The 23,057-nt window shown below is 67.8% G+C and overlaps 1 protein-coding gene across 2 annotated transcripts; it reads left to right on the forward strand.

Moving 5' to 3' along the window:
- The first annotated feature begins 1,814 nt into the window (after positions 1–1,814).
- OTUD5 (OTU deubiquitinase 5) lies at positions 1,815–22,791 on the forward strand. Of its 2 annotated transcripts, none has more exons than XM_045000412.1 (9): positions 1,815–2,021; positions 6,097–6,190; positions 16,366–16,430; positions 17,014–17,170; positions 17,684–17,832; positions 18,775–18,960; positions 19,927–20,137; positions 20,510–20,623; positions 21,525–22,791. In XM_045000412.1, exons 1-9 carry the CDS (start codon positions 1,998–2,000, stop codon positions 21,641–21,643), a joined length of 1,119 nt encoding a protein of 372 aa, XP_044856347.1. In that variant the 5' UTR covers positions 1,815–1,997; the 3' UTR covers positions 21,644–22,791. The 2 variants fall into 2 exon arrangements, with proteins under 2 accessions (XP_044856347.1, XP_044856346.1); XM_045000411.1 differs by having other exon boundaries at positions 1,858–2,021; positions 6,100–6,190.
- The last annotated feature ends 266 nt before the right edge of the window (positions 22,792–23,057 follow it).

Below are 23,057 nucleotides of genomic sequence, written 5' to 3' on the forward strand. Positions count from 1 at the left end.
AAATGAGTCCTCCACCTCTGAGCCAATCAGAAATTGGTTCCGTGATGTTCAGCCAATCAGAAATGAGAGCTTCACCTCTGAACCAATAAGAGACTTCATTGTTACTAAGGGCGGTCCAGGTCCCGCCTTCCTCTGTGTCGTTGCTATGGGCTGTGGGACGGGGTATTGTAGTGGGAAAACGGGGGTGGGTGGGACTTTTTTGATTGGCAGTTTAGCTTTGGCCAATCAAATATTTGGCCCGTCAACCTGTGGCCAATGAGCGTGAGGCCGCACTTGGTAGCCAGTGAGACTAGGGTCGTTGCCAAGGCGTGCCTAGTCCCCGCCCCCGGCGTTGCTAAGGGGAGTGACGGCGGAAGTGAGCGCGCGGGGTCAGGGGCCGGCTGTGTTGATGTTGACACTAGGCCGGGGCCGAGCGCGAGGGGCTGCCGCGGAAGCCGGGAAGGGTCAAAAAGCCGCAACGGGGAGGGGGAAGGAGCGGGCAAGCGAGGGGTTGATTCGTTTGCGTCCGGCCGCCGGAGGCTGCTGCTCCCCCTCCCCCCGGGGTACTTTCGCCCCCACGACCCCTCCCTATGGGGGGGCAGTGAGTGTGTGGGGGAGAGGGAGCCCCCCCGGGTACCCACCATCCCCTTGGCCCCTCCATCCGGGTACCCCGCCCCCCGCGACCCCCCCTTAGCCCCTCCATCCGGGTACCCCGCCCCCCGCGACCCCCCCTTAGCGCCTCCATCCGGGTACCCCGCCCCCCGCGACCCCCCCTTAGCGCCTCCATCCGGGTACCGAGCCCTCCCTGGTACCCCCCCTTAGCCCCTCCATCCGGGTACCCCGCCCCCCGGGACCCCCCCTTAGCGCCTCCATCCGGGTACCCCGCCCCCCGGGACCCCCCTTAGCCCCTCCATCCGGGTACCCCGCCCCCCGGGACCCTCCCTTTTGCCCCTCCATCCGGGTACCCCCGCCCCCCCGGGACCCCCCCTGAGCCCCTCCATCCGGGTACCCCGCCCCCCGCGCCCCCCCTTAGCTCCTCCATCCTGGTACCCCGCCCCCCGCGACCCCCCTTAGCCCCTCAATCCGGGTACCCCGCCCCCGGGACCTTCCTTAGCGTCTCCATCCGGGTACCCCCGCCCCCCCGGGACCCCCCCCCCTTAGCCCCTCCATCCGGGTACCCACCATCCCCTTAGCCCCTCCATCCGGGTACCCCGCCCCCCCGGGACCCTCCCCTTAGCCTCTCCATCCGGGTACCCACCATCCCCTTAGCCCATCCATCCGGGTATCCCGGCCCCCCGGCACCCCCCCCTTAGCGCCTCCATCCGGGTACCCCGCCCCCCGATCCCCCCCTTAGCCCCTCCAACCAGGTACCCACCATCCCCTTAGCCTCTGCATCCGGGTACCCCGCCCCCCCTTAGCCCGTCCATCCGGGTTTCCCGCCCCCCGACCCGGGGCCAGCCCCGCCCGCCGGCCCAGCCGGGCCCCGCTCCCTCCCGGCCATGACGATCCTGCCCAAGAAGAAGCCCTGCCCGGCGGCGGGGGACGGGGAGCGGGACCCGCCAGGCGGCCCCCCCCGCGCCGCGGCCCCGGGCGGGGTGGGCGGCTCGGACCCCCACCCCCCCCCGCGGGGGGGGCCCGGCCCGGACTCGCACGCGCGGGGGGGGCCCGGCGGCGGGGGCGGCCCCCCCGCCGGCCCCGACCCCCGCGGCGGAGGGGCCCGATCCCGGGCCTCCCCTCCCCCGCCCCGCTGGGGGGCGCCCCCCGCTGGCTCGCCGCCGCCGCCGGGCTCCGGCGGGGTGGGGGGCGGCGGGGACCCGCTCGGGGGGCTGGACGGGGCCCCGCTGCTCGGGGCGGGCGAGGCCCGGGGCGGGGGCTGCTGCTCGGGGCCGGGGCACAGCAAGCGGCGGCGGCAGGGGGGGCCCGGCCCGGGCAGCAGCCCCGAGCGGGACGAGGCCGGTGGCGGCGCCGGCTGTAACAGCGAGGACGAGTACGAGACGGCGGCGGCCCGCGGGGAGAGCATGGACCCGGCCACCGTGGAGCAGGTACCCGGGGGGGTCCCCTTCTGGGAGGGTTGGTGGGGGGAGAGGGATCCCCCTTCTTGCAGGTATGGGAGGACCCCCGGTATGGGGGGAGGGAGATCCCCCTTCTTGGAGGTTTGGGGGGGACCCAGACCCCCCTCTTTTGGGCTATGGGAGAGTGGGACCTGCCTCTGGGCTATTGGAGGGATTCCCCTTCTCTGAGCTATGTTGGAGAATGAGGGATTTCTTCTCCGCTGAGGGCTGTGGGGGCACAGGGGGACCTGCCCTTTCTGTAACAGATGCCCTGGGTGGGGCAGGCCCCCTGGGCTGTGTGGGGAGGGGGACCCCCTTCTGAGCTGTGGCAGGGATGGGGATCCCCTCTGAAGTATAGAGGAACCACCCCCTGTAGAGCAGGTATCCTGGGCAGCATTCTCTCCTTGGGAGTGGTGGACCCCCTCCTTCTGAGAGCTGGGGGAAGTGGGGAGACCCTCCGCTCTGACCTGGGCTGGAGGAGAGCAATGCCCCCTCGTTTGGTGGGGGGGACCCTCCATTCCCCGATCTGGGGGAGGCCCCCCCTTTCAGATGTGGTGGTGAGCCCCCTTCCTCTGATATGGGGTGGGGGCAGCCCTGCCGGGGGCAATGTTGATAGGTGACCCTGCTCCCTCTTATGAGGGGGCTCTGATCTGGAGGTGGGAAGACACCCCCACCCCTGTATGATGCGGGGAGGGATGTAACAATCAGGTGGTGACTCTTACATTTCCCCATGGGCCCCCTGCTATGTGATAGGGGAATGGGGGGGTGTCTACTGGAGGGGGGACCCCTCTGGCACTTATCCCTGTCAGGCAGTGGGGGTGCTCTGAGCTGGGGGGTAATGCTGTTTTTCCAGCTCTACCCTCATCCCATGCGGTGGGCTCTGCGGGGGTCCATGTATTGTCACCCTATTAGCCTGCTATTTACCCCCCCTTATTGCTGTTTGGGTGTGGGTACCCCTGAGCACCCCCCCAGCACTCATTCTTACTCATTAGGGGGCACTTGGCCTGTGAACTCCATCCCACCCCACCAAGATCCAGTGGGTGGGATGCTGGGACCAAGGCATCTGGGCCTGCATTCCCTTTGGAGGTGGGATTCTAGGGACCCAGGCATCTGGAGGCTCTGGTTCCCCGAGCACACTGGGAACCCAGGCATCCGGGGGCTCTGCTCCTAGCCCCCCCCCCCATGGTACTGTGTGTGTGTGTGTGTGTCCCTCAGTGCCCCTGCTGGAGAGGATGAGTCCAGCTCCCTGTGTGTGAGCATGTACCCACTAGATTGTGCTAGAGCGTAGGAGACACACAATTCACCAGGTGAGCAAGTGAAACTAACTAGCTTCATCATGGGATCCTAGCAATGGTGAAAAGTGAACTGTGTGTTGTTGTAGCATCTAGGAGCCCAGTCCTACCCCAGGACCTCATTGTTCTGGGTGCTCGACAGGAAATATTTGGTGTATTTTGGTAGTATGCAGGAGCTCCATCCTGGACTGGGACCCCCTTGTGCCAGGCGCTGTATGTTATCTATTAGGTATATTACGGTAGCACCCAGGAGAGAGAGACACACACCCCTTGCGCCAGGCGCTGTATGTTATCTATTAGGTATATTACGGTAGCACCCAGGAGAGAGACCCTCCCTTGTGCCAGGCGCTGTATGTTATCTATTAGGTATATTACGGTAGCACCCAGGACAGACACCCCCCCCCTTGTGCCAGGCGCTGTATGTTATCTATTAGGTGTATTACGGCAGTGCCCGTGGGAGGGCCTTGCGCCAGGCTCTGTACAAACGCAGACCAGAGAGAGACTCCCCAGTCCCGCAGCCTGAACCCTGCCCTGGCCGCAGTGGGGTGGAATTATCGTTGTCCCTCCCTCCAGCCCGGCGGACCTGCCCCCGGCGACGCAGGGCTCTGGGTCCCCCGGGGCACTGGGGGAGATGTGGGTGAATCGTGCTGCTCGCCTGTTGGTTCGGGGCGAGACCCGCACCAGGGAAGAGAGGCTCCGGCCGGGCTGGGTCTCAGCCCCGGTGCGCCACGCGTGGCAGCGCTGGGGTAACTCGCCGACAGACAGACCCGTCACCCATCCCTACTCGCCAGGCGCGGCGGTGCCCAGACGTAGGCCGACTGTCTCTCGGTTGTTAGCAGCTTGCCTAGCTGCACGTGCCGCCTGTTGAGTTGGGCTGTTGCAGGGGATTGTGGGATGTCGCTTGGCCTAAGGGAACAGGACTCTGGGAAAACCCGCCAGGCATTCCCATAACGGGGTCTGTAGGAACATAATGGGGTCTGGTTTGTCTAGCCGGGGGGATCCCCAATCCGGGCTGGCTTCACAGGGCCTGGCATTCAGGGGAAACCCCACCCTGGCTGGGCTAGGGGTCCTGTGGGACCTCTTCTCCCCAGGGCTGGGATCGGGGAAGGGGGAGCGGAGCGGGGGCTGCTGGTACTGGACACGTTTGGAATAGACGTCTCCTACCTCAGGTCCATTAATGCTTAATGCAGCGAGCCAAGATGGGGGGGCCTGGTCCCACAGCTAACGTTGAGGGGGGCTTTCCCAGGGCAGCGTGCGGGGGATTTGTGTGGGGCTGGCCGACCCCCTTTCCCATTCGAGGGCCAGACAGAATCTGTTCTGTAACCCAATCCGTCCCGCCATCACCGTGGGCCCTGGGCTGGTGCCCCATATGCAGCTGGGGGGCGTCAGCTGGGACACTGAGCAGCCCTTCCAGGGTCGTGAGCTTGGATCCTGGCTCCCAGCCCCTCTCGCGCCCCCCGCTGTAACCACTAGGCACCAGCGCTCCGTAACACGCCATGTACGTATCCTCCGTTGTGCCAGATGCTGGGGGCCTGGGCTCTGAGTGGGGGCCTTAGGAGGTGGGAGACAAGGGGGCTGGGTGCTAGGCGGCGCTGTGCTGTGGGGGGCTGGGCAGGGGGCGCTGTCCCCTGGCAGTCTGGGCCGGGTGCTGGGGGGGGGAGAACATAAGAACGGCCAGACCGGGTCAGACCAAAGGTCCATCCAGCCCAGTATCTGTCTGCCGACAGTGGCCAGTGCCAGGTGCCCCAGAGGGAGTGAACCCAACAGGTGATGATCAAGTGACCTGACAAACGGGGGCCAGGGACCCCATTCCTCACCCAGCCTGGCTACTAGCCATTAACGGACTTAACCTCCATGCCTGTGTCCAGTTCCCTTTTAAACCCTGTTCTCGTCCCGGCCTTCACAGCCTCCTCAGGCAGGGAGCTCCACAGGCTGCCTGTGGCTGCGGGAAGAAGAACTTCCTTTGATTTGTTTTAAACCCGCTGCCCCTTAATTTCATTTGGTGACCCCTAGTTCTTGTGTTATGGGAACAAGTAACTAACTTTTCCTTCTCCACTTTCTCCACATCACTCATGATTTTATAGACCTCTGTCATATCCCCCCTTAGTCTCCTCTTTTCCAAGCTGAAAAGTCCCAGCCTCATATGGGACCCGTTCCAAACCCCTAATCATTTTACTTGCCCTTCTCTGAACCATCTCTAACGCCAGTATCTCTTTTTGGAGACGAGGAGACCACAGCTGTGCCCAGTATTCGAGCCGTGGGCGTCCCATGGATTTCTAGAAGGGCAATGAGAGATCCTCCCTCTTATTCTCTAGCCCCTTTGAATGATTCCTAACATCCTGTTTGCTTTTTTGACCGACTCTGCGCACTGCCTGGACGTCCTCAGAGAACTGTCCACGATGACTCCAAGATCATTTTCCTGACTCGTTGTAGCTAAATTAGCCCCCATCATGTTGTGTGTATAGTCGGGGTTATTTTCCCAACGTGCATCACTTTCCATTGAGCCACAGCACATTTCAGTTGCCATTTTGCTGCCCAGACACTTAGTTTTGTGAGATCGTTTTGAAGTTCTTCACCGTCTGCTTGAGCACTTTGAGACACGTGGCTGGGCAGGGGAGCCGGGGCCAGGCACTAGGGGGCGCTGTGCTCTGGGGCTTGGCCGGAGGCGCTGCCCCTGGCAGTCAGGGCCGGGGGCTGGGGGGCTCCGTGGGGCGGGGGCTCTGTGGGGCGGGGGCGCGTGGTAACTTGCTGAGGCGGTGCTCTCTTGTCTCCAGCAGGAGAACAGGTTTGAGAAGTCGCTGCGGGAGAAGAAAGGTTTCATCATCAAGCAGATGAAGGAGGACGGGGCTTGTTTATTCCGGGCTGTGGGTAAGTTGGGGGTGGGGAGGATGTGGGGAGCCCCTGTCCTGGGGGGAGCAGCCTGATCTCTTTCCCAGCCCTTCTGGGATAAGTTGGGGGAGCAGGTCAGGGGGGGATGGAGGTCAGGGTTGGGGGGCTGGGGGTTGGGGTGGGGACCTGCTCAGGAGCAGGTCAGAGTTAGGGGTCAGGAGTGATGGATGGGGAGATTTGGGGCAGGGTTGGGGGTGTCCTAGGGGTGGGTTTGGGGGTCAGAATTGGGGGGCCTGTGGGGGAAGCCGGAAGAACGGGGTGTGGTAGGGTCAGGTTTGAGGGGGCTGGGGTCCCTGTGGTGAGATCGGGTGGTTCCGCTAGGCCTTGACTCCGGGTTCCTGGAAAGTGGGTGCGGGGGGGGGGGGTTCTCTGCTGCCCGCCAGCCGTTTTCAGGGTGATCTCTGAGCTGTGGGGTTCGTGGCCCCCAGGGCCTTGGCTCTGGGTTGGACAAAGTGGGGGATGGGGGGTGGCTTTCAGGTGAGACTGTACGATGGACAATCAGGGTGAGGCAGGTCCCTCGAGGTGGGGCCCCCGGCCAGGATTGGGGCCCCATCGCGCCGGGCGCGGCGCAGATACCCCGCGAGAGACAGGCCCTGCCCCGGGCGAGCTTCCCGTGGGTGCTGGCAAGGGGCGCGAGGGGAAATCGGGGGACAGAGCCGGGGATAGAAGCCAGGAGTCCTGAGTCCCAGCCCTTCCCCACGAGTCCACGCTGCCCCTCGGAGAAACAGGGAGCCCTGGCGCTGCGGGGTGAGGGGCCGGGTGGGGGGGGGGCGCTCTGCCCTGGCGCTGCGGGGTGCCCCGCTGCAGGGACCTGGGGGGGGGGGGGGCGCTCTGCCCTGGCCGGCAGGACCCCGCCACAGGGACCTGGGGGGGGGGGGCGCTCTGCCCTGGCCGGCAGGGCCCCACTGCAGGGACCTGGGGGGGGGGGCGCTCTGCCCTGGCCGGCAGGGCCCCGCCGCAGGGACCTGGGGGGGGGGGCGCTCTGCCCTGGCCGGCAGGGCCGTGCGGTGGGGTGAGGGGCTGGGTGGGGGGCGCTCTGCCCTGGCCGGCAGGACCCCGCCACAGGGACCTGGGGGGGGGGGGGGCGCGCTGCCCTGGCCGGCAGGGCCCCCCTGCAGGGACCTGGGGGGGGGGGGCGCGGGGCCCGGGCCGGCGGGGCCCCGCCGCGGGGACCTGGGGGGGGGGGCGCTCTGCCCTGGCCGGCAGGGCCGTGCTGTGGGGTGAGGGGCTGGGTGGGGGGCGCTCTGCCCTGGCCGGCAGGGCCGTGCTGCAGGGACCTGGGGGGGGGGGGGCGCGCGGCCCTGGCCGGCAGGGCCCCGCTGCAGGGACCTGGGGGGGGGGCGCTCTGCCCTGGCCGGCAGGGCCCCGCCGCAGGGACCTGGGGGGGGGGCGCTCTGCCCTGGCCGGCAGGGCCCCGCTGCAGGGACCTGGGGGGGGGGGCGCTCAGCCCGGGCCGGCAGGGCCCCGCAGCAGGGACCGGGGGGGGGGGGGGGGCTCTGCCCTGGCCGGCAGGGCCCCGCCGCAGGGACCTGGGGGGGGGGGGGGGCGCTCTGCCCGGGCCGGCAGGGCCCCGCCGCAGGGTGAGGGGCTGGGGGGGGGCGCTCTGCCCTGGCCGGCAGGGCCCCGCCGCAGGGACCTGGGGGGGGGGGGGGGGCTCTGCGCTGGCCGGCACGGCCCCGCCGCAGGGACCTGGGGGGGGGGGGCGCTCTGCACTGGCCGGCAGGGCCGTGCTGTGGGGTGAGGGGCCGGGTGGGGGGCACTCTGCCCTGGCCGGCAGGGCCCCGCTGCAGGGTGAGGGGCTGGGTGGGGGGGCTCTGCCCTGGCCGGCAGGGCCCCGCTGCAGGGTGAGGGGCCGGGTGGGGGGCGCTCTGCCCTGGCTCTGGGGGGTGAGGGGCCGGGTGGGGGGGGGCGCTCTGCCCTGGCCGGCAGGGCCCCGCTGCAGGGACCTGGGGGGGGGGGTGCTCTGCCCTGGCCGGCAGGGCCCCGCCGCAGGGACCTGGGGGGGGGGGGGGGGCGCTCTGCCCTGGCCGGCAGGGCCGTGCTGTGGGGGGCGCCATGCTGTGGGGGCAGGGCAGGGGGCGCTCTCCATGTCAATCATTGGCCTTCTATTGATTGACATCTCTAATCCCGCCCCTCAGGCCCTATGATCAGCTGCTCATTTGACCCATAGGTGTGTATGACTCCCCCCATGTGGAGGGGCGGGGAATCAGTGACCCGGCTCCTTTCCCAGAACTCTGTTCTCCCCCCCACGCCCTCCCCCAGAGGTGGGGGATTCCTAGATCGGGGGTCCCCCGATGGGTTGGGTGCTGCAGAGAGATTTGGGGTACACCCTGAATGAGATCAGGATCCCCCCCATATGACCGAACATAAGAAGTGGGGGTAGCACAGAGCCTGCCCTCCCCGGAGGGGGCTGCATCTGAGCACCGGCCGAACCCTCCCTGCGGGGCGTTATGTGCAGCTGTTCCCCAGAGGCGGCTGCATCTCAGTCTCACAGGCATGAAGTCTGTTCCCCTGTCAGTGCCTTTTCCCGGGTGACCAGCAGGGGGCAGCACAACCCTGGCATTGTCTCCTCCTTCCTGTCAAGCCCACACACCCGCTGGCTTCTGCCGAGATAAACAGCTTCCCTTCCCCCGGGCAGCGCCGGTCCCCACCCCTCCTATCGCCCCTGACGCAGCAAAGCGGGGCTGCAGGTGGGGGAGCAGGGCACCGGGGTGGGGGGGGCGGCGAATGAGCCAGGCCAGTGTGATCTGTGTTTTGGCGGGGGCGGGGGTAGTTTGAGGTAGGTGCAGAGAACCCAGGAGTCCTGGCTCCCTGCGCTGGCGCTGGCTTGGCAGGGGGCTGGCGTGGCGTGGCTGCTGAGTCGGGGCAGGGTTTTGCTGACTGGGCTGCTGAGTCATGGCAGGGTTTTGCTGACTCAGAGGAGGTTTTGCAGCGTCATGTTTTGCTCCTGCTCTGCCCAGGCCTGGCAAGGCCTTGTCAGTGGTCGCTGCTCCCCAGACTCAGCCGCCTGGGGACTAGAGCAAGGCGCCTTCCCACAGCACAACTGGTCTCTCTGCCAGCAGTGGTGCAGCCATGGGGACAGAACCCAGGCGTCCTGGCCCCCAGCCCCCCACCCCTTCTATCTCATTAGACACACTCCCCTCCCAAAGCTGGGCAGAGAACCCAGGCGTCCTGGCTCCCAGCCCCCCTGCTGTAACCTCTAGAGGCACTTCCCACCTGCTTAGATTAAAGGCAGCTCTTGCCTCTCGTCAATTACACGTACATTTTCCCAGCAGCACGTCAGTTTCCTTCCTCTTCTGATGGGTTTTCCACCTGCCCCCCATGTGGAACATTCCCTGCCCCGAGCATCAGCACCCGTCCCACGCATCCTCCCCGGGTTGGAGGGGGGCTGGGAGCCAGGACTCCTGGGTTCTCTCCCGGCTCTGTGAGGGCAGTGGGGGCTGGGGGGTGAGAGCAGGGGGGGCTGGGAGCCAGGACTCCTGGGTTCTCTCCCGGCTCTGGGAGGGCAGTGGGGGCTGGGGGGTCAGGGCAGGGGGGGCTGGGAGCCAGGACTCCTGGGTTCTCTCCCCGGCTCTGGGAGGGGAGTGCGGTCTGGTGGTTAGAGCAGGGAGGCTGGGACCCAGGACTCCTGGGTTCTGTTCTTGGCTGGGGGAGGGGGTCTCGTGAGCACCGAGAAGTGACTGAAACCCCGGTATTAGAAAGCCTTTGTGGTGCGAGGGGTGGGGGAATTTCAACCACCCTGTTTTGATAGAAACTGAAACTCGCAGGCCGAGAAGGGGGGAGGCAGGTGACTGCTGCTCTAGCTCCGTTCTCAATAGTGCCCCACCCCCAACAGCCCTTCGCCCCTAACGTTCAGCTGCCCCCCGGGGAAAATCTTCAACCCTACATTAGCTTCAGCCCTTCTCTGAGTCCCTTAGCACTGTTTGTACGGCCACAGTGCCACTGGGGAACCAGGGAGAGAACCCAGGAGTCCTGGCTCCCAGCCCCCCACCCTACCCACTGGGCCCATAGGACCTTCCTCCCCGTTTCTGCTGCTTCATCTTCCATTGCAAAGGGTCCCTAAGGCTGGCTCCCTGGGTGCTGAGCTGCAGCCCCCTCTGGGGGGGGGAGCCAGGGAAGGGCCGTGCCGCCGGGTGTGCGCGCTCAGGGAGCAGGGTCGTCCCCTGCGGGCTGGGGGCGGAAGCACCGCGTGCACCACTGGCCGGCCTGCCTTCGCGGTTACTGACTTTTCCTCTTCCTGCAGCCACCAAGGGGAATTTGGCTGCTAAGAATAGCCAGCACTTTACATACACTGGGCCCCTCCCGCCCCTGGGGGGCAGCTGCTTTCCCCTGCCACAGCAGAGGGTGAGGAGCAGGTAATGGCCGAAGCAGGGATAGGACTCTGAAGTCCTGACACTCCCGTGCTCTAACCAGAGCCAGGGAGAGACCACAGGAGTCCTGGCTCCCAGCTCCCCCACCCTCCCAGAGCTGGGGAGAGACCCCAGGAGTCCTGGCTCCCAGCCCCACCCCGCTCTAACCCACCAGCCCCCACTCCCCTCCCAGAGCCAGGGAGAGAACCCAGGAGTCCTGGCTCCCAGCCCCCCCTGCTCTAACCACCAGCCCCCACTCTCCTCCCAGAGCCGGGAGAGAACCCAGGAGTCCTGGCTCCCAGCTCCCCCAACTCTCTAAGAGCCAGGGAGAGAACCCAGGAGTCCTGGCTCCATGTACCCCCAGCTCTAACCCACCAGCCCCCACTCACCTCCCAGAGCCAGGAGAGAACCCAGGAGTCCTGGCTCCCAGCTCCCCCAACTCTCTAAGAGCCAGGGAGAGAACCCAGGAGTCCTGGCTCCATGTACCCCCAGCTCTAACCCACCAGCCCCCACTCCCCTCCCAGAGCCGGGAGAGAACCCAGGAGTCCTGGCTCCAAGTACCCCCAGCTCTAACCCACCAGCCCCCACTCCCCTCCCAGAGCCGGGGAGAGAACCCACGAGTCCTGGCTCCAAGTACCCCCAGCTCTAACCCACCAGCCCTCACTCACCTCCCAGAGCCGGGAGAGAACCCAGGAGTCCTGGCTCTCAGGTCCCCGCACCCTCCCAGAGCCGGGAGAGAACCCAGGAGTCCTGGCTCTCAGCTCCCTGCACCCTCCCAGAGCCGGGAGAGAACCCAGGAGTCCTGGCTCTCAGCTCCCCGCACCCTCCCAGAGCCGGGAGAGAACCCAGGAGTCCTGGCTCTCACTACATTCATAGCTCCAGTAGTGAGTGTGGACTTGGAGCTAGAACGGTTGCCCAGCTGCCCTGCCCCAGAGATGGCTGCATCTTGGCAAGCAATTTCTAAATCCCTTTAAGCTCCGCGATCCTTTTGGGTGTCCCCACCCTGTGTCCTGTAAACCCTGCGTTGCCAGGTGCTGGGCCCGGATGCATTTGTAGATTTCACACTCGCCCACGTGGGTTGATCCCCCCCCAAAGAGCGGTTAATTTGTTTGTTTGGCTGGAAACCCGGACAGAGGTCTGAGAAGGCTGCGGCGAGGTGGTCAAAATAAATCTAGGGAGAGATGGCTGCTGAGGTAGCCGGGGAGCCATCACTCAGTTTCGCGATACGTCTATTAGTCAGTAGGTGAGAATTTCAGTCCGGGGGGAGACGCTTTTTGACTGGCACGGTGTGATATGGTGACAGCGCCGGGCCCCGGACGCCTGGGTTCTATTCCCAGACTGGCTGGGTGAACTTGGGCAGACCGCCGCCCTGCTGGTGGTGCCTCTGTTTTTCCTCCCAGCGTTTGTCTGTGCTGACTGACTGGAAATTTTCTCGCTGTGTGTCTGCGCAGCACCCGCCCGGTGCCTGGCGTAACAGGAACCCCAGTCTTGGTTTGGGCGGGTGGTCTGGATAGTGCCCCATGCGATGGGGTCCGATCTTGGTCAGTGGGGCCTCTCCAGCACCGAGCGAAGACTGAGGCACTGATCTCACTTGGGTGGGAGATAGGGAGCTGGTGGGGCTCTGATCTCTCCCCAGGGGGCGCTGTCTGTGAAGCACCTGGCAAACAGGAGCCCCCCGTCTCAGCTGGCACTTGTAAGAGCCCCTGTTATGCAAGGTGTGTCTGTCGTGGTTTGGGAGCCCGTTGTGCCGTGCACTGTGCTTTGTATATTAGGTGTATTATGGTAGTCTGTCTTGGCGCGTACCCGTTGTGCCAGGCGTGGTGCGTGGTATATTAGGTGTATTATGGTAGCGCCTCAGCACGGTGGGGAACTGTTGTGCCGGGCGGGCACTGTGCCTGGTATATTAGGTGTATTATGGTAGCGTCTTGGCGCGTACCCGTTGTGCCAGGTGCTGTGCGTGTTATATTAGGTGTATTATGGTAGCGCCTTGGCGCGTACCCGTTGTGCCAGGTGCTGTGCGTGGTATATTAGGTGTATTACGGTAGCGTCTAGGCATTCTGGGTTGTGTCAGGCGCTGTACGTTTTCCGACGTATTTCAGTAGTGTCCGGAGAAGGCGCGCTCTGGACCCTGGAGGGGAAAGCAGACGGGAACCGGGAGCCTGTGCCGCTCAGCGCTGTCGCCTGCCAGCTGGGTGCCGGACCGGCGTGGTGAACCCAGTTCTGGCCCTTGGCCGAAAACTCTCCCTGCCTGGGTCAAAGTCTCACACGCCGAGACCAGTGTCAGTTCGGGGCCAGCAAAACCCCTTGGCCCCTTTCAAAGTGGCTCAGGGCGATTTGCTCCCGGCTTGGTTCCTCCCAGTTCTTTTCACTCGGTTCAGCTTCCAGTTCCGAACAGCAGCTCTCCTCCAAGTGCCATTTCTCTGCTTCGCAAACCTTCCTCCACCTGCCCCTCTCTCACGGGACGGGAGCTAAGCATGGGAACACTGCCCCGCCGGGCGCGGCGGGCTCCAGGGATCCGTGCTGGGGATTCCTTCGGGGCGTACGACAGACCCATCCCTTCTGGCCTCGGAATCCATGAATTTCGGGTTTTGGCAAGTCTCTGTATTCAGCCTAAGCGAGCCGCGCTCGTCCGGTCTCCTCCGCTGAGATCAGCTCCCCGTTCCCTGACCGTGGCTCTGGGCAGCTCCTCCGAGGCGGGAGCCTGGGGTGGAGGCATCGTGGGCTGGGGTCGGAGGGGAGATGACAGCAAAGAATTGGGGGGCTCGGCCGCGAGGAGCTGCCGAAGGATCGACAAGCGGCTGCCGCTGGAGGGGCTAGAAAAGGGGATTGTTGGTTTAGCCTCGTTTGGGCCGAATCACGTTCCCCCTCTGGTCTGTGGGGGGTTGTCAGCAGGCAGGGGATTGATACCGGACCCTTACGGACCTAGTGGGGGGTGACATGGGCCCAGGGGGAGGAATTTCCTGGCTTCTCTTGCGCCCCTGGGCATTTCCGAAGCCGGCTGAACTCTGACGCCCAGTGCACAGCGGCCAGAACGCTGCCCTGAGCAGACCTGGCGATCTCGCTTGGGGACCTCCTTGCTCCAGCCGTCATCAGTGAGGGAGAGAACCCAGGAGTCCTGGCTCCCAGCCCCCCTGCTCTAACCACCAGACCCCACTCCCCTCCCAGAGCCGGGGAGAGAACCCAGGAGTCCTGGCTCCCAGCCCCCCTGCTCTAACCACCAGACCCCACTCCCCTCCCAGAGCTGGGGAGAGAACCCAGGCGTCCTGGCTCCCAGCACCCCCTGCTCTAACCACCAGCCCCCACTCCCCTCCCAGAGCCGGGGAGAGAACCCAGGAGTCCTGGCTCCCAGCCCCCCTGCTCTAACCACCAGCCCCCACTCCCCTCCCAGAGCCAGGAAGAGAACCCAGGAGTCCTGACTCCCAGCCCCCCCGCTCTAACCACCAGCCCCCACTGCCCTCCCAGAGCCGGGGAGAGAACCCAGGAGTCCTGACTCCCAGCCCCCCCGCTCTAACCACCAGCCCCCACTCCCCTCCCAGAGCCGGGGATGGAACCCAGGAGGTTCCCCCGCCCCCTCTTCTGCAGTTGTGGAGGGGAGTGGGGCCTAGTGCATTGGGTGGGGAGTGGGGGAGTGGGGGAGGCTGGGAACCAGGACTCCTGGGTTCCGTTCGTAGTTTCCCTCTCAAGTCTGGCTGTTGTTTGCCTCAGTTGCCTTAGCCCTGGCCCCGCCTCCTAGTAATGGGGGGGGGAATAGTGGAGGGGGGCAAACAGCTGTGGTCTTTTGCTTCCTGTTTTCTTGTGCCCTGCGCAGGCTGCAGCGAGTGTGTTTGCCGAGCGTGGGTATAAATAACGTATGGGCCGACCACAGCGCAGGCTTCTGGGAAACCCAGCAGGTCCCCATGTGACTGACGGGAGCTGCTGGCCACGGCCCCCCCCCCCCCCCCCAGCACCCCTCAAAACCCACATCCTTGTTTACATTGCAGTGGGGGGGGGATGAGTCACTCGCTCCCATGATGCGGCACTCGGCACGTCAAGGTGCTAGGCCTCATGGGGTACCAGCCGGATCCAGGACAGGTGGGGAACTCAGGAGTCCTGGGCCCTAACCCCTCTGCTCCAACCCACTAGAGCCCCCTCCCTTCCCAGAGCCGGGAGAGAACCCAGGAGTCCTGGCGCCCAGCCCCCCGGCTCTAACCACCAGCCCCCACTCCCCTCCCAGAGCCGGGAGAGAACCCAGGAGTCCTGGCTCCCAGCCCCCCCTGCTGTAACCCACCAGCCCCCACTCCCCTCCCAGAGCCGGGAGAGAACCCAGGAGTCCTGGCTCCCAGCCCCCCCTGCTCTAACCCACCAGCCCCCACTCCCCTCCCAGAGCTGGGAGAGAACCCAGGAGTCCTGGTGCCCAGCCCCCCCTGCTCTAACCACCAGCCCCCACTCCCTTCCCAGAGCCGGGAGAGAACCCAGGAGTCCTGGCGCCCAGCCCCCTGCTTTAACCCACCAGCCCCCACTCCCCTCCCAGAGCTGGGAGAGAACCCAGGAGTCCTGGCGCCCAGCCCCCTGCTTTAACCCACCAGCCCCTCCTCCCCTCCCAGAGCTGGGAGAGAACCCAGGAGTCCTGGCGCCCAGCCCCCCCTGCTCTAACCACCAGCCCCCACTCCCCTCCCAGAGCTGGGAGAGAACCCAGGAGTCCTGGCGCCCAGCCCCCCCCCCCCGCTCTAACCACCAGCCCCCACTCCCCTCCCAGAGCCGGGAGAGAACCCAGGAGTCCTGGCGCCCAGCCCCCCCGCTCTAACTCCAAGATTCCTTGGAGGGGAGCAGTGGCTAGTGGCTAGAGCTGGGGGCTGGCAGCCTTTTCTCTTTCCCAGCACCCCTGGTGGCAGCTCCCCGGACATGGGCCCAGAGGGCTCAGTACCTGGGTTAGGCAGGACGCCAAGGGTAGGAGTGAATGGCCAGTGTTCAGACTGGGGAGCGGTAAATAGTGGGGTCCCCCCCCGGGGCTCCTCAACGCCGTCACAGAGGAGCTGGGAAAAGGGGCGGTTTGCGGCCGATACGAAACGACTCGAGAGTCGCGACCCCGGCAGCGAAGAGCCAGGAAGGGACGTCCCCGGAGCAGGCGAGCTGGCGAGAGGATTTCAGCGTCGAGACCCGCCCGGCCGCGCCCCTTGGGAACAGGGTCCCAGCCGCGCCCCAGACTGGGCGACAGAACTGATCGGGGGATGGAAGCGCTGCCGTACGGGGCGCGAGCCGAGACGGGGCCTGGTCGGCTGGGAAAGGAGGCGCCGGGGGGGATATGACAGAGGGCTGTAAAGTCACGACGCGGGTGGGAATAGTGAACAGGGAAATGTTATTTACCCCTTCGTGTAACACTGAACTATGATCCGCTGAGGACGTGCACAGGCAGCAGGGTAAACCGGAGGAATGGGGGGATTTCTTCACCCAGCGCAGTCAACCTGTGGGACTCCCTGCCAGGGGACGTGGTGCAGGCCGGAACCGGCACCGGGTTCAAAACCGAGCTCGCTAAGTGCCTGGAGGAGGGGTCCGTCAGCGGCTGTTAGCCTGGGGGGGCTGGGACCCCCCCCCCGAGTGTCCCTAGCCTGTGAGGGCCAGATGCGGGGACGGGACGATGGAGGATGGATCACTCGGTAATTGCCCTGTTCGGTTCATTCCCTCTGAAGTGCCTGACACCAGGCAGGACACGGGCTGGATGGGCCCTGGGTCTGCCCCACTGTGGCCGTTCGTGCGATGTCCCCCCCCCCCACCCCGTGTCTCCGCATCACCTGTTCTGTCTCCCGACACCCCTCTCCTCTCTTCCAGCTGACCAGGTCTATGGAGACCAGGACATGCACGAAGTGGTCCGGAAGCACTGTATGGACTACCTGGTGAGCGGGGGCGGGGGACAGCTCGGGGGATCCCCAGGGTGGCCACCTTAGCGTCTTCCCCTGCGGCAGGCCCCAGGGACCCCATGTCCCATTCCCCACCCCCCTGAGCCAGCCAGTCCCGCCCTGGGGCCGATGGGAGCCGGCGCCCCCTACAGGGGACAGGCCCCTGCCCCATTCCCCGCCCCCCTGAGCCAGCCAGTCCCACCCTGGGCTGGATGGGACCCGGCGCCCCCTACAGGGGACAGGCCCCTGCCCCATTCCCCGCCCCCCTGAGCCAGCCAGTCCCGCCCTGGGGCCGGATGGGAGCCGGCGCCCCCTACAGGGGCCAGGCCCCTGCCCCATTCCCCGCCCCCCTGCGTCAGCCAGTCCCGCCCTGGGGCCGATGGGAGCCGGCGCCCCCCAGAGGGGCCAGGCCGCAGCCCCATTCCCGCCCCCCCTGAGCCAGCCAGTCCCGCCCTGGGGCCGATGGGAGCTGGTGCCCCCCAGAGGGGCCAGGCCCCTGCCCCACTCCCCGCCCCCCAGCCAGCCAGTCCCTGCCCCATATCTCAGTCTCTCTCCGGCCCCCGGGGCCGCCCCCCCGCAGATGAAGAACGCCGATTACTTCTCCAACTACGTGACTGAAGATTTCACCACCTACATCAACCGGAAGCGGAAAAACAATTGCCACGGCAACCACATTGAGATGCAGGCCATGGCGGAGATGTACAACCGGCCTGTGGAGGTGTATCAGTACGGCACAGGTACCGGGGGGCCCTGGCTTCTCGCTCGGCTCGGCCCCCGGCTCCGCCTGGCAGGGTCACGAGAGGAGCCCCCCATCCTCTGACTCCTCTCTAAGCCCCCCCACCGTGACATCCAGCCCCTGGCGCCGACTGATCACTGAAATCCCAGCTCCAAAGGAACAGAGGCCGGGTCCACACAGCGCAGAACCCCCCGGCGGGCCTGGCCCGGCTGACTTGGGCTGGGGGGGGGGGAAACGGGACACACCCACCCCCCACCCCCCCAGATTCTTCCCCGGGGACTCGCTTGTTCTCCCAGGCCATCGATGGGACATCCTGGTTCGTCCCATTAGCCAGGACTCCTGGGTTCTCTCCTTAGCTCGGGGGGGGCTGGGAGCCCGGACGCCTGGGTTCTCTCCTTAGTTCGGGGGGGGCCGGGAGCCTGGATGCCTGGGTTCTCTCCCTAGCTCGGGGGGGGGCTGGGAGCCCGGACTCCTGGGTTCTCCCTGCTAACGAGGCTGTGCCCGCCTCTCGCAGAGCCCATCAACACCTTCCACGGCATCCAGCAGAACGAGGACGAGCCCATCCGGGTCTCCTACCACCGCAACATCCACTACAACTCCGTGGTGAACCCCAACAAGGCCACCATCGGCGTGGGGCTGGGGCTGCCTTCCTTCAAGCCAGGGGTGAGTGGGGCGGGGCTGGGGGCAGGGCCATGGGCCGGTTGGGGGCGTGTCACAGCTGGGGGCGGGGCTGGGCATGTGATGGGCGGGGCTGGGTGTGTCACAGCTGGGGGGCAGGGCTGGGCGTGTGATGGGCAGGGCTGGGCGAGTCGCAGCTGGGGGGCGGGGCTGGGCATGTGATGGGTGGGGCTGGGGACAGGGCCATGGGCCGGTTGGGGGCGTGTCACAGCTGGGGGCGGGGCTGGGCATGTGATGGGCGGGGCTGGGTGTGTCACAGCTGGGGGGCAGGGCTGGGCGTGTGATGGGCAGGGCTGGGCGTGTCGCAGCTGGGGGGCGGGGCTGGGCATGTGATGGGTGGGGCTGGGGACAGGGCCATGGGCCGGTTGGGGGCGTGTCACAGCTGGGGGCGGGGCTGGGCATGTGATGGGCAGGGCTGGGTGTGTCACAGCTGGGGGGCAGGGCTGGGCATGTGATGGGCAGGGCTGGGTGTGTCACAGCTGGGGGGCAGGGCTGGGCATGTGATGGGCAGGGCTGGGTGTGTCACAGCTGGGGGGCGGGGCTGGGCATGTGATGGGCAGGGCTGGGTGTGTCACAGCTGGGGGGCGGGGCTGGGCATGTGATGGGCGGGGCTGGGGACAGGGCCATGGGCCAGGTGAGGGCATGTGATGGGCGGGGCTGGGCGTGTCACAGCTGGGGGGTGGGTCTGGGGCCAGGGCCATGGGCCGGGTGGGGGCGTGTCACAGCTGGGGGCGGGGCTGGGCGTATCAGTGCTTTGATTGGGGGCGGGGCTGGGACGGGGCTAGGCGTGTGGGGGCGGGGCTAGGCGTGTGATGGGCGGGGCTGGGACGGGGCTAGGCATGTGATGGGCGGGGCGGGAGGCCGGTGTCTGACACGGGGCGGGGCACTCTGTGGGCGGGGCTCCCTGACCCCGCCCCCTCCCGGCAGTACGCGGAGCAGTCGCTGATGAAAAGCGCCATCAAGACGTCGGAGGAGTCGTGGATCGAGCAGCAGATGCTGGAGGACAAGAAGCGAGCGACCGACTGGGAGGCCACGAACGAGGCCATCGAGGAGCAGGTGGCCCGAGAGTCCTACCTGCAGTGGCTGCGGGACCAGGAGAAACAAGCCCGACAGGTGAGCCCCCGCCCCCACCCCCACCCCTCTGGGGACTGGCTGGCTCAGGAGGGTGGGGGATTGGCTGGGTGGGGGGCAGGGAATGGGACCTGGAGGGGGAGGAGGGGATTGGCCGGATGGGGGGCAGGGAACGGGACCCGGCGGGTGGGGGGATTGGCTGGGGGGGGGGCAGGGAACAGGACCCAGCAGGTGGGGGATTGGCCGGGTGGGGGGGGGCGGGGAACGGGACCCGGCGGGGGGGGGACTGGCCGGGTGGGGGGGGCGGGCCACGGGACCCGGCGGGTGGGGGACTGGCCGGGTGGGGGGGGCGGGGAACGGGACCCGGCGGGTGGGGGACTGGCCGGGTGGGGGGGGCGGGGAACGGGACCCGGCCGGTGGGTGACTGGCCGGGTGGGGGGGGGCGGGGACCGGGACCCGGCGGGTGGGGGGATTGGCCGGGGGGGGCGGGGAACGGGACCCGGCGGGTGGGGGGGGGGCGGGGCACCGGACCCGGCAGGGGGGGGGACAGGCCGGGGGGGGGGGGCGGGGCACGGGACCCGGCGGGTGGGGGACTGGCCGGGTGGGGGGGGCGGGGAACGGGACCCGGCGGGTGGGGGGATTGGCTGGGGGGGGGCGGGGAACGGGACCCGGCGGGTGGGGGGATTGGGTGGGGGGGGCGGGGAACGGGACCCGGCGGGTCGGGGACTGGCCGGGTGGGGGGGGCGGGGAACGGGACCCGGCGGGTGGGGGGATTGGCTGGGGGGGGGCAGGGAACGGGACCCGGCGGGTGGGGGGATTGGCTGGGGGGGGCGGGGAACGGGACCCAGCGGGTGGGGTATTGGCCGGGGGTGGGGAACGGGACCCGGCGGGTGGGGGATTGGCCGGGGGGGGGCAGGGAACGGGACCCGGCGGGTGGGGGATTGGCCGGGGGGGGGGGGAACGGGACCCCGGGGGGCTCTTCGCCGCTCACCCCTCGCCTCCCCCCAGCCCCGGAAAGCCAGCGCCACCTGCAGCTCGGCCACGGCGGCGGCGACCAGCGGGCTGGAGGACTGGAGCAGCCGCTCCCCGCGCCAGCGCAGCTCGGCCCCGTCCCCCGAGCACCCCGACCTGCACGGCGAGATCACCGCCCTGAAACCGCCCTCGCCGGGCACCGCCGCCGCCCTGGCGCTGCCCAAGCCGCCCTCGCCCTGCGCGCCAGGTCAGTGCCGCGGGGGGGTCCCTGCCCTCTTAGCCAGGAGCTCGGGGGGGTGATCCGGGAACTGCCCCAGTGCGGCTGCATGTCGGCGCCGGGTCCCCATGTGGCGTTATGAGCGGCTGTTTCCCACCCGCCCCACCCCAGAGCTGGATCATCTCGGGTCCCAGTCCCCAGGGGGTGTTCTGTGTGGCTGGTCCCATCCGCCCCACCCCGCCCCAGAGCTGGATGCATCTCAACATCAGGCGAGCCACTGCACTGCAGTGTTATGTGGGGCTGTTCCCCAGCCACCCCGCCCCAGAGGCGGCTGCATCTCAGGGCCAATGAATATACATTCAGCCTGTTTAGCCCCCCCTCCCCCCATCTCTGCATCCCCAGGCACAAGCAGTCAGTTATCGGCAGGAGGCGGCCGAGCGACCCCACCCTTAGTGTCCTTGTACCCAGCCCTGGAGTGCCGGGCCATCATGCAGCAGATGTCGCCTACCGCGTTCGGTGAGTGTCACCACCAGCCCCCACTGCCCTCCCAGAGCCGGGAGAGAACCCAGGAGTCCTGGCTCCCGGCCCCCCCTGCTCTACCCACCAGCCCCCACTGCCCTCCCAGAGCCGGGAGAGAACCCAGGAGTCCTGGCTCCCAGCCCCCCCTGCTCTACCCACCAGCCCCCACTGCCCTCCCAGAGCCGGGAGAGAACCCAGGAGTCCTGGCGCCCAGCCCCCTGCTCTAACCTCCAGTGCCCCCCCCCCCTCCTCAAGCTGGGGAGAGAACCCAGGAGTCCTTTGCAGATGGCAAATAGGAGGGCTCTGAATGAGGCCACGCCCCTGAAGCCAATAGCCCCGCCCCCGATTTGCTGAGGGGCCGGGAGGAGTTGGCGCTGGGCGGGTGTGATGTGGGGGGGCTGGGCAGAGAGGAGGGGGGAGCGCTGGGCTGGCTGCAGAGCAGAGGGGGCCGGGGGGGCGCGGGGGGGAGCGCTGGGCTGGCTGCGGCGCGGGGGGGGGGCGCGGGGCTGGCAGCAGCGCGGGGGGGCGGGGGCGAGAGCGGGGCGGGCTGCCGAGCCGGGGGGCCGTGGGGGGGCACTGGGCTGGCTCCAGCACGGGGGGGCGCGGGGGGGGGCGCTGGGCTGGCTGCGGGGCGGGGGGACACGGGGGGGGGGCGCGGGGCAGCCGGCGGCGCGGGGGGGGCGCAGGGGGGGCGCTGGGCTGGCTGCAGCGCGGGGGGGGCGCAGGGGGGGCGCTGGGCTGGCTGCAGCGCGGGGGTGGGCGCTGGGCTGGCTCCGGCACGGGGGGGGGGCGCTGGGCTGGCTGCGGCGCGGGGGGGGCGCGGGGGGGGCACAGGGGGGGCGCTGGGCTGGCTGCGGCGCGGGGGGTGCTCTGCCCCCTAACGCGGCCCCCCCGGCAGGTCTGACGGACTGGGACGAGGACGAGATCCTGGCGTCGGTGCTGGCGGTCTCGCAGCAGGAATACCTGGAGAGCATGAAGGGCTCCCTGCACAGAGACAGCCCCGCCGACAAGAGTTGATAGTGAAGGGAGCCCCCCGGCCCCCCGGCCCCCCGGCGCCGCACGGCTGGACGGAAACGCAGACCAAGGACCTGGGGAGAAAACCCAAGCGGCCGCGTGTGGCGTCGTCCCTTCTGCCGCCAGCCGGGGGCGCTGCCGGACCCCCCGCGGCGCTGGACAGGAGCGAGGGAGCCTGGGAAAATACCCACCGTCCTTTGCTGCAGGCCAACCGTCTCCCCCCGCCCCCACCGCTCTGGGCCGGGGGGCTGGAGGCCGCAGCTGGAGCCGCTCTCAGGCTGGATTTGGGGGGGTCTGCGAAGGGGGCGTCGGTCGGGGGCCTCCCTCCCCTCCCGCTGGATTGGGGGTCGCAGCAGCCGCCCCTTCGCGCTGGGACCCCCTGGGCGGCGGCGGCTCAGAGTGCCCAGCTGGGGCCTGCGAGGCTGTATGGAAAGGGGGGAGCACGCCATGGCCCCCCCATACACCCCCCGATCTTCCCCTAGAGTCCTGCCCCTGACCCCCCGGGGGGCAGCCCCCCAGCCGCACGCCCCCGAGGAACACCCCAATCTGCCCCCTCCCTTGGGGAGCCACAGGCCCGGGGGGGGGCTGGTGCCCCTCGCGAGTGACCCCTCTGGCCTGCCCAGGCCCTAGAGCCGGTTTGACCAGCTGTGAAAAGACCCCCCCCCGGCCCTGCTGGGGGTCCCTGGGCCCCCTCCCAGCAGCATCCACCTGCCCCCCAAGTCTGGGCACTGGCTGCTCTGCCGCACCTGGCCAGGCGCGGGGGGGGGGGGGGGGGGTTAAAGGCCCCCGGGGCACGGGAGCTGCTGGTTAATTCCCCCCCCCAAGTGACACCCCACGCCAGGGTCTGATAAAAACGGGGGCTGCTAGAGGGGGGGCCTCCGGACTGGGGGGCCCGAGACACAGGATAAGGCCCCCTGTTGTGCTGCCCCAGAGCTGCTATGGGGGGGGTCACCGGGCTGCCAGAGATGGGGGCCCCGACCGGCCAGGTCCTGCCCAGGAGACAGACCCCCCCAGCGCACGTGCTGCCCCCAACACCACATGGGATCGGGGCCCGGTCGAGCCCCCCACGGCGCCCGGGGCACAGACGCAGCGAGAGACGGTCCCGGCCCCCCCAAAACAGCTTCCAACTTAAAGAAATTGAATTGATTGTTTTCCATTTCGCACTGGATTTTCTTCACTGGGGGGAGGGGGGCTGGTGGATTACACCCGGGGGCTGGGAGCCCGGATTCCTGGGTTCTCTCCCGGCTCTGGGAGGGGGGTGAGGGCTGGTGGATTACAGCGGGGGGCTGGGAGCCTGGACTCCTGGGTTCTCTCCCGGCTCTGGGAGGGGGGTGGGGTCTGTGCGTTAGAGTTGGGGGGCTGGGAGCCCAGACGCCTGGGTTCTCTCCCCGGCTCTGGGAGGGGGGTGGGGCCTGGT

Source organism: Mauremys mutica, unplaced genomic scaffold, assembly GCF_020497125.1.
Source record: "Mauremys mutica isolate MM-2020 ecotype Southern unplaced genomic scaffold, ASM2049712v1 000298F_np12_obj, whole genome shotgun sequence".
Classification (NCBI taxonomy): domain Eukaryota; kingdom Metazoa; phylum Chordata; order Testudines; family Geoemydidae; genus Mauremys; species Mauremys mutica.

Excerpts from the sequence above, each read along its gene's own strand:
- OTUD5 (XM_045000412.1), top strand. The coding sequence starts at position 1,998 with ATGGACCCGGCCACCGTGGAGCAG. Across the intron at positions 17,833-18,774 it reads TGCCTTCCTTCAAGCCAGGG|TACGCGGAGCAGTCGCTGAT; the intron begins GTGAGTGGGGCG and ends CCCTCCCGGCAG. Across the intron at positions 20,624-21,524 it reads GATGTCGCCTACCGCGTTCG|GTCTGACGGACTGGGACGAG; the intron begins GTGAGTGTCACC and ends CCCCCCCGGCAG.